This window comes from Gopherus flavomarginatus, chromosome 4 (assembly GCF_025201925.1).
Source record: "Gopherus flavomarginatus isolate rGopFla2 chromosome 4, rGopFla2.mat.asm, whole genome shotgun sequence".
Taxonomy (NCBI): domain Eukaryota; kingdom Metazoa; phylum Chordata; order Testudines; family Testudinidae; genus Gopherus; species Gopherus flavomarginatus.
In genome coordinates this window covers 123,843,993-123,859,844 of record NC_066620.1, presented here as the reverse complement: position 1 = coordinate 123,859,844, position 15,852 = coordinate 123,843,993, and the positions used below count along the sequence as shown (strand labels likewise).

General features: G+C 37.2%; 1 protein-coding gene across 3 annotated transcripts in view; it reads right to left on the bottom strand.

Moving 5' to 3' along the window:
- TBC1D32 (TBC1 domain family member 32) overlaps positions 1-15,852 on the bottom strand; it is a 187,186-nt gene that overhangs the window by 23,908 nt on the left and 147,426 nt on the right. For all 3 annotated transcript variants that reach the window (XM_050949461.1, XM_050949462.1, XM_050949460.1), the window contains 5 exons: positions 9,724-9,793; positions 7,785-7,900; positions 6,394-6,548; positions 4,628-4,768; positions 759-947 (listed from right to left, as the gene is read on the bottom strand). In XM_050949461.1, the coding sequence (XP_050805418.1) occupies positions 759-947; positions 4,628-4,768; positions 6,394-6,548; positions 7,785-7,900; positions 9,724-9,793 (671 nt within the window). The remainder of the gene's footprint in view (positions 1-758; positions 948-4,627; positions 4,769-6,393; positions 6,549-7,784; positions 7,901-9,723; positions 9,794-15,852) is intronic.

Sequence of the window (15,852 nt, the reverse complement as noted above, 5' to 3'; positions counted from 1 at the left end):
TTTGTGCGAGGCTTAAAGGCCTTGCATATACGACACTTCTCAATGATGTGCGATTCCCCCAGGCACTTGAGGCATGCGTCGTGGGGATCGCTAGTCAGCATCGGTTTCTTGCATGCCGAGCACTGCTTGAAGCCCGGCGAACCAGGCATGAGCCCGGTGCCGGGCGCCGGGAAGGGCAACGGCCCACCCGCGAACAAGTTATACAACTAATATACTATTTTAAACTGTCTATAAAACTATTTACGACCACGACTACGAACAGTGTACAAGAGAGCTAGGTACGTGGAGGACAGCAAGCTGCACTCCACAGTTCCAGCAACCGACACGGCGGTAAGAAAGAACTGAGGAGCGGGCGGGCCGGCAGGGGTATATATCAAGGGCCATAGTGGCGCCACTCGAGGGGTCGACCTGCCGGCCCACTGGAGTTGCTAGGGTAAAAAAGTTTCCGGCAAACGTGCACACATGGCGCGCACACCTACCTGGAATGGATATGAGCAATCACTCGAAGAAGAACTGAAAGCTATCAGAATGACATGGGAACAAGCTAAGAATGCAGCAGGAGATCAGCAAAGATAGCAGGTAGTGGTGAAAGCCCTTTGTTCCTCATGGAAAACAGACATGAGAGAGAGAAAGAGAGATGAATGAGTCTGAAATAAAATCAATACTGGAAATTCAGTTGTTTGGCAAAATAATATCTCTTTTCAGTCTGGAAAGTGTAGCTTTCCTTTAATCTGGTAATCTAAAGAAAAAAACATTACTTTGAGAAAAACCTGTAGATCCTGGGTCTGTGTGTGCTGCAGAATATCTTGCTGAAGATGTTTGAACACAGATATACACATATAGATCTGATAATCAGGACCAAGGAAAATACATGTAGCAATGTAGTGACAGATCTCACTCCAGTCCAAGTAATTCCAGAAACACTGAGCTAGCCACTGCTGACAAATCTAGAAAAATACAAAAACAAATTCAATTTATTACAGTAATTCAGTGATTAATTAATTAACTTTTCTATACCACAAACCCCTTTTCCACACCAAGACCATCCCATGCCCCCTTCACATCCAGCCAGGATCTACCCAGATCCCCTACCCAACCCATAAATTGGTGGTCATGACTAACAGGCAGAGAACCCCCGCTTAATATATGCATTTTAAAATGATACACTTCATGGTTGGTATATTGAATAAAACATATTATTTACCATAGTAACTGTGGTTCTTGAAGAGAGGCCTGTGTAGATCCTCACTCTTAAGAAAAATGTGCCTCTACTGCACAAACCCATAAGTTTGTAGCAAGCAGTGTCGGTCTTAAACTCTTCCCTTGTACTCGGTTGTAAGAGCATAAAAGAGGCATGGCTCCCAATGCCCTTTAGTCATTCCCAAAGTCATGTATTCAAGACTCCCTCACCTGAGGCTCTAAAGAAGGTACACAGGGAGTCTGAATTTCTATGGGCAACCATCTCAAAGAACTGCTGTTACCACACTAAGATCAGTAATCATTTTCCTCCTTTGAGAACTTCCCATTTGGCTCACAATTCTTGGGAGTTTAAAAAGAACAAGTGACTCTCCAGGAGGTGGTCAGAGAAGGATAAGATCAAAAATAATTCAAAGCCAGCTACTGGCTTCAGACATGTTGGTCTCAATATTGTCTGGCTTGGAACGATGGAAAAGCGATACATAACAGTGCTGTCCTAACCAATAAAGTCAATCCAACAAAACAAATTGACGCCCAAAGTGAAAAAAACCTCCAGATTAATTGTCCTAAACATATTCCCTTCTTAACAACTATTGTTCTGCTAACAGGAAAAAGGGATTTTGAAAAAGGATAATGAAGTGAGCTTTGAAGTTTGGCCTCACTGCTTATAATGGTTAAAAAGAACTGAGGTGCAGCAGGGACCATGATCCTCATTTGATATCAATGGCCCTGAAATAATGCATGTACAGCCCCGATGGACACTGCTATATAGAAGGACCCAATCCAGTAATGTACATCTATACAGGCAACTGTTTAAGTTGAAACACAAATTTCAAAGTTTAATGACAGAAAAAACAAACTAGTCTTTATGTACTGAATTTTCTTAAGATCTTTTAAAATGGCATGGATATCTTTGAAGGTGTATTTAATGTGTATTTCCCTTTAAATTAAAGAATTTCTGTGCCTTGTAAATGAATGGTAGGTCCTTCCCTGAGGTACCTTTGGATTTAATTGAATGGTATGGAAGACATGGGCTTTAGCAGCTCTTGTTTTTTCCATTTCTAAATCACAATTTGTTGCTTAATCCCTTGAGTATAGCACACTTCATTTAGCTCTAGACCACAAATCCTTTGTTAATCAGCCCCTAAGTGTTTAAAAATATGCAGCAGCAGAAAGTACTGTGTTTCTAATTGGATTACAACGGCTATGCTTTGGAATGAGATTGCATTCAGTTGTGTATTCTTATACACTGACTTTTATATATGTTAAAGTTGCTTTCAGAGTTAATTGAAGCATTATTTTTTGCAATAAAATAACACAATAATGTAGCCAGAGGATGTGTGCTTATTACAGTGGTGTCCATTCTATGTGTTTCCATTAAAAACTTATTCTTGCCGTGGGTATTACTATGAATTGTGATAAAACTTGGCATACAGGTTATCTTATATATTTTTCTAAAGACAGATTATTTATTATTTTTAAAAGCAAGTGCAGTGTCTGTGAGAGAGAGATCCCTGGAAGGAAAGCCTCTATTCCACTCAATAGCCTGCATTCTTGCTGCTTATGCAGTACCTTTCGCCACACTGTCCCACCAATATACCTCAGCCCTGACCTTGGAAGGACTGCATGGAGGCTAGTTCAATCTCCATGTTCATTCAGTCTTTAACATCCCTGCTGAGACTTCCAATAAGGGTGTTAATGCCAATATTGATTTATTTAGTTAATACATTGTTCAACTGCTCATCGCTGTAGTATTTCAACATTTCACGTACAATGATTTTATCCACATAACACCCCTGTGGAGGTAGGGAAATATTATTACCTCCACTTAACAGATGGGGAACTGAAGAATAAAGAAATTAAGGAACTGATTTTCAGATAAGTTGAGCAGCAACAATTCTCACTGAGTTGGGATTCTTGATCACAACACCTTTGATAATGAGGCCTTAAAGTGACTTGCTCAAGATTGCACAGGAAGGCTTTGGGACAGATTGGAACAGAACCCAGATCTCCTGAATCCCAGTCCAATGTTTAAATACTATGACATTCATTTCCCTCCTGTGAGGTTTTCTGTGATAAGAACATCTGTCCTGTAGGAACTAGAATCCAGTGGGAGTTGGGAATGCTCAGCATCTCTGAAACTCAGGCAATTAGCTTTTACTAGGGCCTGATCCTGTGCACTATGCTTGTCTAAAGGAGGATAAAAGGTGTGCTGTAAGGATATGTTCATTAACGGGTACTAACAACATATTTTTAATCGTAAACTAGACAAAGACAGTTGACTTCAATGACAGCTGGATCAGGTCATGTATGAAATGATGACTTGTGCTATTACACTTCCTTCCCTGTCTAATTTTTTTAAAATAGGCCATTCCTTTCACTCTGAAAGGCAGTTTTTCCTTATATTTTAAAATTTATCCTTTATAGGTAAGACTGAGCAGTACACGTAAGGAAGTAGAATCAAATTCAGTTATTGTAAATCTTGATAAGTTCATGTTTTCTCTCTTTTAATCAATTCTTGCACCACATCCACACTCATTCCCATAAAGAACACACTTGGGCCCCCAAGTCTTGGCACATAATGACCTTTCTAATGAGTTATGCCCAGGGCAAAGAAGAGCCTGGGTGTTTGTTCATCCATAGCCTTGAGTAAATCTCTAGAAGCAACAGCACTTACGTGGGACTTTACATCTTCAACACACAAAGGGGGCTATGGTTGCTGTGCTTGAGTCAAATCTCAGCCTTAATAGTACATTAATATATGGATTTGGGTTTACTTTTTCACCTAATTGTAATGATTGATTGTGATATCAGGAACTTTAACTCCAATATAAACTGAATTGTCTTATATCATACACCATACAAACGTACTACGGAATTTAAGCCCCTACTGGAAATGATCATGCCAGTGAGATTTCTTTTACCCCTTATGATTCCATTTAAAAATCCAGCACATTTTGGTCAAGTTTTTGCATAAACCAGGAAGGGGTAGCTCCTCAGCTGAAGTTCCACTGAAGTCAACTGTTTTCCATTTTAAAATGTTTTAACTGTGTACTTTTAGTCCTAAACACAAAAATGTATATTAAAAAAATCTACAAAATGAATAGTTACCTGATTTTCATAACAATTTACTTTGTATGGCTGAAGACTAAAACTTTATTCTTTAGTCATTTTATTGTGGCTGGGTTTTATAGCTTTTGGTCAAGTTTTTGCATAAACCAGGAAGGGGTAGCTCCTCAGCTGAAGTTCCACTGAAGTCAACTGTTTTCCATTTTAAAATGTTTTAACTGTGTACTTTTAGTCCTAAACACAAAAATGTATATTAAAAAAATCCATAGCCATAGTAGCTTCAACCTTTTCTGAATATCCTTGATTTTGTGGATTTAAGTCAAACATTTACACAATCCTTTAATATGCTTTTGTAAATTACCTGTGATGGAGTGAAACCAGACATGTGGAAAGCTGAAAAGACAAGTGGCAACTCAGCCTTCAGCAACATCTCAATGTAGTGAGCACTGCAAAAATAGATGGGGTGAATGCCAGATTCTGCTGTGTCAATAGGTAGGTGTACCTGACCAACAAAGCAAACAACAAATAATAATTGTTACTTACTATAAAAGAAAATGTATGATTTTACTTTAAAAGACACTACTAAGTAAGTAAATATTCTTTGGTACCAGAAGCAGGAGAAAAGTGTGGTAAAATGTGTGGAAAACTGTAAAGAGAGAAACTGATACAAAAATGTTTACCAGATATTTATCTCAGTTGACAGCCCAATTCCTTATTACATATATGGTTTAATGAAAGTTACCTTTGTGAGTAGGAAGTGTAATTCCTCCCCCCATCTGTTGCCCAATCAGACACACAGAAACTGTTGTTTTATAAATGAAGGAGCAGAGAATACAAGAGGGTTTCTTTCTGCCATCCTATATAGTGGGTAGAAAATTGGACGGAGCTGTCATGATTTGCCCAGGTATGGTGTGTGTATGTGGAGGGGAATATATATGGAGGGTAGGAGTGAAGTTCTATTTGAATGGGAGAAGGGAATGAGAGGTTACCAGTGTGGAATGTTCTGGGTAGACGGATGTGTGGTTTGTAAGTAATGTGTTTTGGCTTGGGGAAGATGTGCATTCCTTTGAACTTTTCCTTCTTTCACTTTGGGTCCTGGCTCACAGGAGGTTGCACGTATACTACAATCTCCACTCCATATAGTGACACCTCAGTTGGGATTAAGAGTTACATAATGGGAGAGATTAAGATTCCTGTTTGGGGCAAGAAGGAGGTAGTGGTGGGTTCTGGATTGTACGTTAATGTTTTGTTAGAGCTAATTAACATTTAATGTGGGGCTCTTTAGCCTAAAACTGCTTTGTACTTTTGCCTGGAGGTTCCACACTTGTTAATTTAGCTATAAAGATACCAAACTCCTCAGTACGGAGGATGGTCAGCACGAACAGACTCACAAAATGAAGCCAATCTTCTCAGTGCTGGAACAGCTGCAGAACTGGACCAGGTGCTACGTACTATAAGTGGGAATATATAAAACATCCTCTTGAAAAAGAGCTAGAGAATCATCTAACAAGCCCACAATTTTCTAGTGACTGACTTTAGCTGAGAATGTAATTTACACCAGTCGCAGAACTTGACAAAGTACAATACCTAACCAAGCAAAAAAAGATTTTTTTAAATAGATGACATCATATTTAACAAAGGATGAAAATTATAGAGCTTGCGTAACTAGCTTGATTTAAATACATAAATACAAAAAATACTAAAAGCATTTTAGTATTTTTCTGTACAACTCTAATATTTTGTGCCGTTTATTGATTTTAAAATACAACTAAGCTAATAATCAAAACAATGAACTTGCACAGTGTAATAATAATAAAAAAGGCCACTCAATAAGTGCCTTCTCTCTATACAAGGAATTTAACACAACTAATAAAGTTTATTTTATTGCCAACTTTAACATTCAATAACACTGCCATTACCATTAGTCTACTCGTTATTTCACTGCCTTTAAACAACCATTTGAACAAACGTCAAATCTGTATATTTATTTCTGAGAGAATTTTAAGGGACAAACATTCAGTTAGAGGATATTAATGAAAAGTGAAACAACAACTCAGTAAAACTGATAAATATTTCTTTTAAAAATTTCAAAGCCACTTTTAAAAAGAAAAGCTTTTAAAGTCTTACAGAAACATGCAATCTTCGCAGCCAGAGAAAAGCTGAGATGAGAAGACTGGAAAATTGCTGAAGAAATGTTAATGTTTTCTCTGTCTCTCCTGACATTATCAGAAATACAGACGATGCAAACCAGTCATAGCCAGCATAATCTTCCTGCAGACAACCTGTAGGAGAATGTTAAGGAACTCTGACAAACAACCAACTACTGCTGGCATACAAGCACGTTTCTTTTCTCCGAGGAACAAAGAATCAGCTAAATAAAAAAACAAACAAACAATAGATTAGATTGTGAATCACAACAAATCAGGTATTTAAAAAAAAAATGAGATTCTGAAAGTTAATATAACAATTCAAACAGAACAAGATGTGTAGACCTAGGGTCTTATTGCAGAAGCTTCAGTGTTGCACCAGTGTAGCTACACTGAAGATGGTTTCTTGAACATAAAAAGTCCATTAACGTTAAATCAGTATAAAACTGGAGTAAAATTAACTGTGATAAATTAGGCCCCTAGACTTTGAACTATCTAATTTTCCTTTCCGCAAAGTCCACATAATTCTTCCATGACCCTTGGAAAAATACAAACAAAACCACCAAAACGTAGGTGCTTGAATGTTTATTTTAAGTTAATGCCAGTAGCCCAACACCCATAAGTACTTTTATAACAGTAAACAAGTGTGTGCATGTAATAAAGAGGAGGGTGAAAAAAAAATTTTAGTAAGAAAACAGGTTGCAGCTTCCAAACTTCCAAGGAGGCATAAAACAACAGTAAACATAAAAAATTGAAAGGCTTTAAAAATGAAGTATATTTTGTCAGCGTCCTTAAATATTTTATCAAATAATAAATCAAACACGTTACTAGGTAAGATATGCTGTCAAAGCATTTTTTTGTTTTGTGTTTCTTTTATACAAACAAGTAAAATACACAATTATATGAAAAAATGTTAGCTCAAAACCTTAATACAAATCAAATTATAATTACAGATGACTAAATGTTCAATATTAATAATATTATCATCAATATTACAGAAGAAACTAGCAGACCTAATGGGGATTAGAGCTAATTGCTGAAAGCATACTGAAAGACATGATTCTGCCCCAAAGAGCTTAAAATTAAAACCAGACAAGACACACAAGCAAGTTTAATAATCAAATGAAAGAAAAGGATGAGGGTTACAGTCAAAGATCATATAGTTATTCTGTCAAGTTCACATTTTAGTGATAGAAAGGTTTCATAATAATGGATTTTTCTTTTGTGTGTGCACAAAATGTAATGAAAAATACTATGTAGTCTGCACCACCACCAGGAATTCAAAGAACAAGATAAATGAAAAATTTCTTTGACAATTCAACTGTCACTAATGTCCTAGTCAATCTAACTTGTGTCATCAAAAAAAGATACGAAGTGAGGACTTTACAGATGTTTGCTGTTGTTTCAGAAATTTGTCACAGTCCATTAACACCAGGCACAGATCATTTTCAGCACCATCTTTCAGCAAATTTAAATATTTACCATACCTAATAAAATAAAATTTAAACAAACTTAGATACTTAAGTTTATATAAAAGTAAAACATACAACGTCTATTCTTTAAAAACAAGAACACATTTTCCTGGATGCATTTAATATAGTTCTAGAATTTATGAAACGTTGAGAACTCATAGCCCTATATGTCATTAAGTGTATACTATGGTTAGGGCAGGGAACTCAAACTGGTGAACTGGTCTAGATTTTATTGAAGGAGCACAGCAAACATTTGTTACTAAGGGCTTGTCTACATTACCCGCTGGATCGATGGTCAGTGATCGATCCAGCGGGGGTCAATTTATTGTGTCTAATCTAGATGCGATAAATTGACAGCCAAGTGCTCTTCCATCGACTCTGGTACTCCATCAGGGCGAGAGGCACAGCCGTCGACTTTCCGCAGTGAAGACACCATGGTAAGTAGATCTTCAGCTATGTTATTCACGTAGCTGAAGTTGTATAACTTAGGGTACGCTACATTTGGAATTTCAAAGAGCTGCTCCTGCAGCGCTGCGGCAGCGCTTTGAAGTGTGAGTGTAGTCGGAGCGGCAGCGCTGGGAGAGAGCTCTCCCAGCGCTGCATGTAAATCACATCCTTTACGGGTGTAGCGTGCAGCGCTGGGAGCAGCGCTCCCAGCGCTGCCGCCCTGATTACACTGATGCTTTACAGCGCTGTATCTTGCAGCACTCAGGGGGGTGTTTTTTCACACCCCTGAGCGCAAAAGTTGTAGCGCTGTAAAGTGTGAGTGTAGCCATGGCCTTAGACTGAAACACTCTCCCTCCCTCCCTCACCGGCCTAAGGTTTGCAATCTATTATAGGAGTCTCATTATATCCTCAGTTGTCCCTGGACATTCAGATTGCAGCCATTGACAAAACTGTATTTTTTTTTAAACTGCACTGTGCTAGAAGGCCTCAACCATTTGTTTCAGACACAGACCTTGTTTCCATTATCCATGTCTTTGTGATTTCAAGATAAGACTATTGTAAAGTCCTACATATGAGGAAATTCTTTAAGATCATTTGCAAATTTATGCCTCAAACCTTCACACACTTATGCAACCTCGCTCACATGAGCTCTCCTATTGACTTTAATAGGATTACATGTGTTTAAAGTTAAGCATGGATGTGATCCTTTGCAACGTCTGGGTCTGAAATTCCTATAGAAAGTGGTGTAGAAATTTGGTAAAGAAATAATCTGCTTAATCTGCAGCAAGGGAGATTTAGGTTAGATATTCGGAAAATATTTCTAATAGAAGGATAGTTAAGCATTGGAATACAGGGCTTTGGAGCGGAGCCCGGAGCTGGACCGTGGAGCAGCTCTGGAGCAGTGGAACTGCAGGTTTTTGCCTGGAGCGGAGCTGGAGCACAGCTCCAAAGTCCTGTTGGAATAGGCTTCTAAGGGAGACGGTGGAATCTCCATTGTGGGAGGTTTTTAAGAACAGGTTAGACAAGCACCTGTCAGGGACGTCCTTTGTCCTGCCTCAGAGCAGAGGGATGGACTAAATGACTTCTCGTCCTTTCCAGCCCTATATTTCAATGATTCTATAATGTTAGTTTAGCTGTAAATCTTGCTAAACAAGTTACAATTAGCCTTTAGAACAATAATGAATAATAACCTATTTAATTTGTTGCAGATAGTTTAATCATGTAGTAATACCTTATTCATCTTTAAAATAAGAATTCATTCTCTCAAAAATGATCTTTAGATTTAAATGGTACAAAACGTTGAGTTGATGGACTAAATATCATTAAAGTCATCGCAAAGAAACCAAACAAACTCTACAAATACACAAGGGAAATATTTTAATACAATGTACCTGACTGTCATTTTAATGCCAAGCTGCTGCACAGATGAAAGGCTTTCATTCTTCACATTTGCATTATCAGCTAAAAACAAAAGAAAAAAGAAATATAAACATGTAAAAAGTCTGCATTATAATGATGATTTTAATTGAAAATGGATGAAAGTAATATTTTTACATATTTTAATGCCAAGTCCAGAACACTGTTTTGTATCTGAAGTGCTGTCAGTAATCTCTGCAAAGATTATTACAGGAAACTATATACAACTCAACCCTCTGACTTTTTTATCTAAAAAAGATGTTTGAAAACAAAAAGCAAGTATGTGCATGTTTCTCATGGTCACAACCAGCCTTCAGCACAACTGGAACAAGCAACTAATTGAGGCCTTACTTGTTGATACCTCCATTCTCAGCATCATATCCTCTCTCTGGCAGGTGAAACAGACAAAACTGGAACTCCTGGCCCAATTGCCTCCCTTCCAGCAATTTGAGACCTCACAAGTATAAAGCCAGCCTTGTTTTCACATACAGTGTTCTAAATCTCACCAAATATATTAAAAACATTGAACTGAAAGGGACCTACAATTACTTTCATAATTTCTTTAAAATGTTTTTGTGGAAACAGACTAACATGGCTACCTCTCTGATACTTGTTCATCATTTATTATTCTGTGTGACTGTAATATACACATCTGCTTTATGCACTTTGTATTGGATTAAAAAGCTGTAAAGTAGAGCAAAAAACTATCAAATCTGGTGCATTAAAACTAAGCATCCTCTATAAATGTTATTTTTTCACACATTTAAATCCTGAATGAAAAAGACCTAACAAAAGGATATTCTCTCACACACTCATTATAATCAAAGACAAGTGTAGGTTCCTCAGCAAACAATTAGCACATAATAAATGTTCTGAGTGGGAGAGGTCCAGGGTCTAACAAGTTCTAATTTTAATTTTCTAGTTTAGTTTCTGTTCCTGGCTAGAAAGTACTAATAAATTTACACTAAGCAAATTTTTGTCATCTATCCAGTGGATGGCATGATTCTCTTAATATATGTGATTGTTTTTCACATTTTTAATATATCTCAGCAGAAACCAATATTTACCATTTTCCCAGAATGTAAGTGATAATTCTGTGATGGATCAGATCACCTTCTAATTTGATGGGTATTTTCTCCCATTCCACTTGAACAGGCATAAGAAACTAAAGTAAAGGACCTACTAATACCAATTTAAGTGAGCTCTCTAGTTTCCTTGTTTGCATACAAGCCATGGACACCATTGCACTAAAGATCAAATATTTACAAGCTGGGAGAGGTGAAGCCCTGACTGGAATGAAAAAGGTTAAGAAGAGAAATCAAGAAAATAAGCCCTCCATTTGGATCAGAGGAAATAGATCAAAATGTTATTGAAAGAGTGAAGAAAACACAATACAGGAAAATTACATTTAACAAAGAAGAGAGACAGTTCAACAGTAGAACAGTGATAAGAAAACACAAGCTGTGTATTAAAACATTAATAAAATATAACCATCAAAGAATGACGGCCATTAGAAACTGACCTTGTCCATCTGTGAAACATCATTTATAGATAAGAAAAATCATTTGTTCTCCAAGCAAGACAAGATCTTTCTCTAATGGTCTCTAAATAGCAAACCCACAACAATAGGAGGAAATTATTTTTTTTCCAGGCACCCAAGTCAGAATGCTTTATGAAATTAGGGCCAATGATACTATGAAATATGATTGCATCAAAGCCCAGAATCCAAGACTCTTTCTCAATTTATAACAGTGAGTTATTATTGTCCACTTGGTATTCAAAGAACATAATTGATTTCATTGATTTTATTTGCCTTTTATTCTCCATTGTAATAATTTCTTAGTTGCTGGAAAATATTTTTCTCTTTATCATATTCCCTTTTATATTTTTCTCTGCATTTTAAAAGAAGATAAAATTAACATGGGGTTTGGATTTAATAACAATTCCACATTATATAGGACCTTGTCAAGCCAAAAACTCTTGCTTTTGTGTACTAGCTTATCTGATGTAATCATAGTCCTGAACATAGTGCAGGTTAACTGCAAATCCAGTGCTAGCAAAGGGAACATAAAACTTGTACTTTCCATCCTATGTAAAGAGTCATGACTTTTCATTTTTTCAGTTAATCCACTGGAAGTGAAGATTTAACAAAACAAAACATTTAGAATTCAGAGGACTATCACCATCTACTTAAAAAACAGGAGCTATAAAACCTTAGTGTTCTTTTAAGATTACCCAAAATTGTATGGGATACTTAAATATTGTAGATCACAATCCACGGACAACAGGTGGATTATTGTTCTTGGGAAGAAAGATTGACTGTGATTTAAATGAAGTCCAAACTGTGTCTGATTCAATATGCACAATTTAATTTTCCACAAAACTGATCTGACAGACATTTATCAATAAAACTCTTATCTTTAACTATCTTGAAACACTATGGTTTTCAACACTCAAGCATCAAAAGATCAATTTTCTCAATAAGAACATGATTTCTCCTCAAACAAAAGGCAGAACACCTCTGACATGTCAATTTGATGGAGAGGTGATACAGGAACAGTAATAAAACAGTAGAAAATAGGCTATGAAAGCATTTTCCTATACGTCGAATCCAGCGAAAGAATTAAACATAAGGGACAGATTCACTTTCCTCTCACAGTTCATAGGAAAAAAAGAACTATACTGAACATGTGTAATCCTATTTTTTAAAAGAATGAAATGTAAAATAGATGTTACTTAATCCATGTAAAATTTCATGATTTGATGGATGTCAGAATTCCACACATACATCCTTTAAAAATTCATACTGAGAATAATACAATATATAGCAATAAAAAAAATCAGATAATCTTTCCCACTCTATGACACAGACTGGACAATTTATTAGTAGGGGAGAGAGATTTTTGAAATATATATGTTACGTGTTCTTTGAATGAAAATACCCATTATTTAGTGTAATCCAGTTAATTAAAAAAATACAATTTTCTTCAGAATATCTTTATAAACCAAGGACAGAAGTCATCCCTGGCAATGAATAGTTTAGCAACAACCAGAAAAGGGGATAAATTCTAGAAGAGATTTTTTTCTTCTTTTTTTAAAATCTGAAAATATTTTTATCATCTGTACCCCTCACATCTAATGTCCAAGAATACCATGTTGCCAAGTATCAGAGGGTAGCCATATTAGTCTGTATCCACAAAAACAACAAGGAATCTGGTGGCACCTTAAAGACTAACCGATTTATTGGGGCATAAGCTTTTGTGGGTAAAAAAACCCACTTCTTCAGATGCACAGAGTGAAAATTACAGATACAGGCATAAAGATACTGACACACGAAGAGAAGGGAGTTACCTTACAATTGGAGAACCAATGTTGACAAGGCCAATTCAATCAGGGTGGATGTAGTCCACTCTCAATAATTGATGTGGAGGTGTCAATACCAAGAGAGGGGAAAATTGATTTTGTAGTGAGCCAGCCATTCCCAGTCCTTATTCAAGCCCAAATAATGGTGTTAAATTTGCAGATGAATTGTAGCTCTCCAGTTTCTCTTTGAAGTCTGGTTTTGAAGGCTTTTTTGTTGAAGGATGGCTACTTTTAAATCTGTTACTGAATGTCCACATGAAGATGGACAACAAGCTTTCAGGAACAGTATCCCTGATGAGGCCACGACACACCTGGTTGCTGAGCTTTGTGACTTTGTCCTCTCCCACACCGGCACTGCTATGGGTACCTGCATGGTCCCACAGTCTTATGGCTGACTTAGAACAACACTTACTCAGCTTTTGTGCCCCAGAGCCCCTCCTCTACTTGCACTATATTGATGACATCTTCATCATATGGACCCACGGGAAGGAGGCCCTTGAAGAATTCCACCTGGATTTCAACAATTTCCACCCCACCATCAACCTCAGCCTGGACCAGTCCACACAAGAGATCCACTTCCTGGACACTAGAGTGAAGATAAATGATGGCCACAACCACCACCTTATACCGTAAACCTACTTACGGCTATACTTACTTACATGCTTTTAGCTTCCATCCAGGACACATCACACGGTCCATGATCTATATCCAAGCCCTAAAATGCAACCGAATTTGCTCCAATCCCTCAGACAGAGACAAACATCTAAAAGATCTTTATCAAGCATTCTTAAAACTACAATACCCACCTGGGGAAGTGAGGAAACAGATTGACATAGTGAGATGGGTACCTAGAAGTCACTTACTATAGGACAGGCCCAACAAGGAAAATAACAGACCACTACTGGCCATCACGTACAGCCCACAGCTAAAACTTCTCCAGCACATCATCGATCTACAACCTATCCTGGAAAACAATCCCTTACTCTCACAGAGCTTGGGAGGCAGGCCAGTCCTTGCTTACAGACAGCCCCCCAACCTGAAGCAAATACTCACCAGCAACTACATATCACACCACAGAAACACTAACCCAGAAACGAATCCCTGTAACAAACTCCATTGCCTACTGTGTCCCCATATCTACTCTAGCGACACCACCAGAGGACTCATCCACATCAACCACACCGTTAGGGACTCATTCACCTGCACATCTACTAATGTGATATATACCATCACATGCCAGCAATGCCCCTCTGCCATGTACATTGGCCAAACTAGACAGTCTCTATGTAAAAGAATAAATGGACACAAATGAGACATCAGGATTGGTAACATACGAAAGCCAGTAGGAGAATACTTCAATCTCCCTGGATGTTCAGTAGCATATTTAAAAGTAGTCATCCTTCTTCAACAAAAAAATCTTGAAAAATCGACTTCAAAGAGAAAATGCAGATGTATAATTCATTTTCAAATTTAACACCATTATTCTGGGCTTGAACAGGGACTGGGAGTGCTGGCTCACAACAAAAGCAATTTTCCCTCTCTTGGTATTGACACCTTCTCATCAGTTATTGGGAGTGGACCACATCCACCCTGCTTGAATTGGCCTTGTCAACACTGGTTCTCCACTTGTAAGATAACTCCCTTCTCTTCACGTGTCAGTATATTTATGCCTGCATCTGTAATTCTTACTCTATGCAGCTGAAGAAGTGTTTTTTTTTAAACCCATGAAAGCTTTTGCCCAAATACATCTGTTAGTCTTTAAGGTGTCACCGGACTCCTTGTTGTTTTTTTTTTAAGAATACCATGTCTTTCTTTCTTACTACAGATTCCATTCATTGGATTTCCAAACCTTTCTAATATAATTTTTTTGTTGCCTTAATTTCTTTATCTCTTTCCTTTCGAGGGGCTTTCTTTCCTTTCCTCACCTAAATTCCTCAGTTATCTTCCATTAGCTATTTTCTTCTCACTGTTTTAGATTTCTTCCAATTTTTTGCAGACTATTTAAGTAATGCTACAGACAAACTATAGCCATAACTTAGTGATAACAGACACTGGCTAATAAAGGAATACAACTGTGCAAACAAAATAAAAAAAACCATGAACTACTAGCAACCGTCAGACAGCAGACAGAGAAAGCAGAATGACTGTACTGATAGGTCTGGCATGAAAAAACAAGCAAGAGTAGTTTGTAACAAAAATTCTTGCTGACTTAAAGACTAGACTGGATAGAACTGACAGTTTGTTCCATTAAACTGTCTGAACAGGAGACCTAGCCTGAAGATCTTGAGATGTTATCTCTTAGTTTAGTGGAAACTAATCAAGTTATAAAGGTACCAACCACATCCCTCTTTAGCACACTGCAGTGGCCAATTAACTGAATATGAATAAATCCAGTTATTCATTAAGTCATGCATGCTTATCTTCCAAAGCTACAACAGCAGTCAGGAGCCTAAAGAGTTAAAGTACCAAATAGCAATGGAGGTTATGCTTGGATACCAGTCTCCTTGCTGATAAAAATATAGCTAGTAAAACTGATAATGACTGAAAGACAAGAACTTTCTAAAATTATTATAATAATTTCTGAATGAAACTGTGCAATAAGTTGTATTGTATTTTAGTGCTGGGGAAAAAACAGACAGTTTACTATTTAACTTAAATTAGTATTAATTTCCATTTCATATCATTCTACTTCATAACATCTTCACTAGTCTATCTCCTCTACAGTTAAACTGGAAAAACCT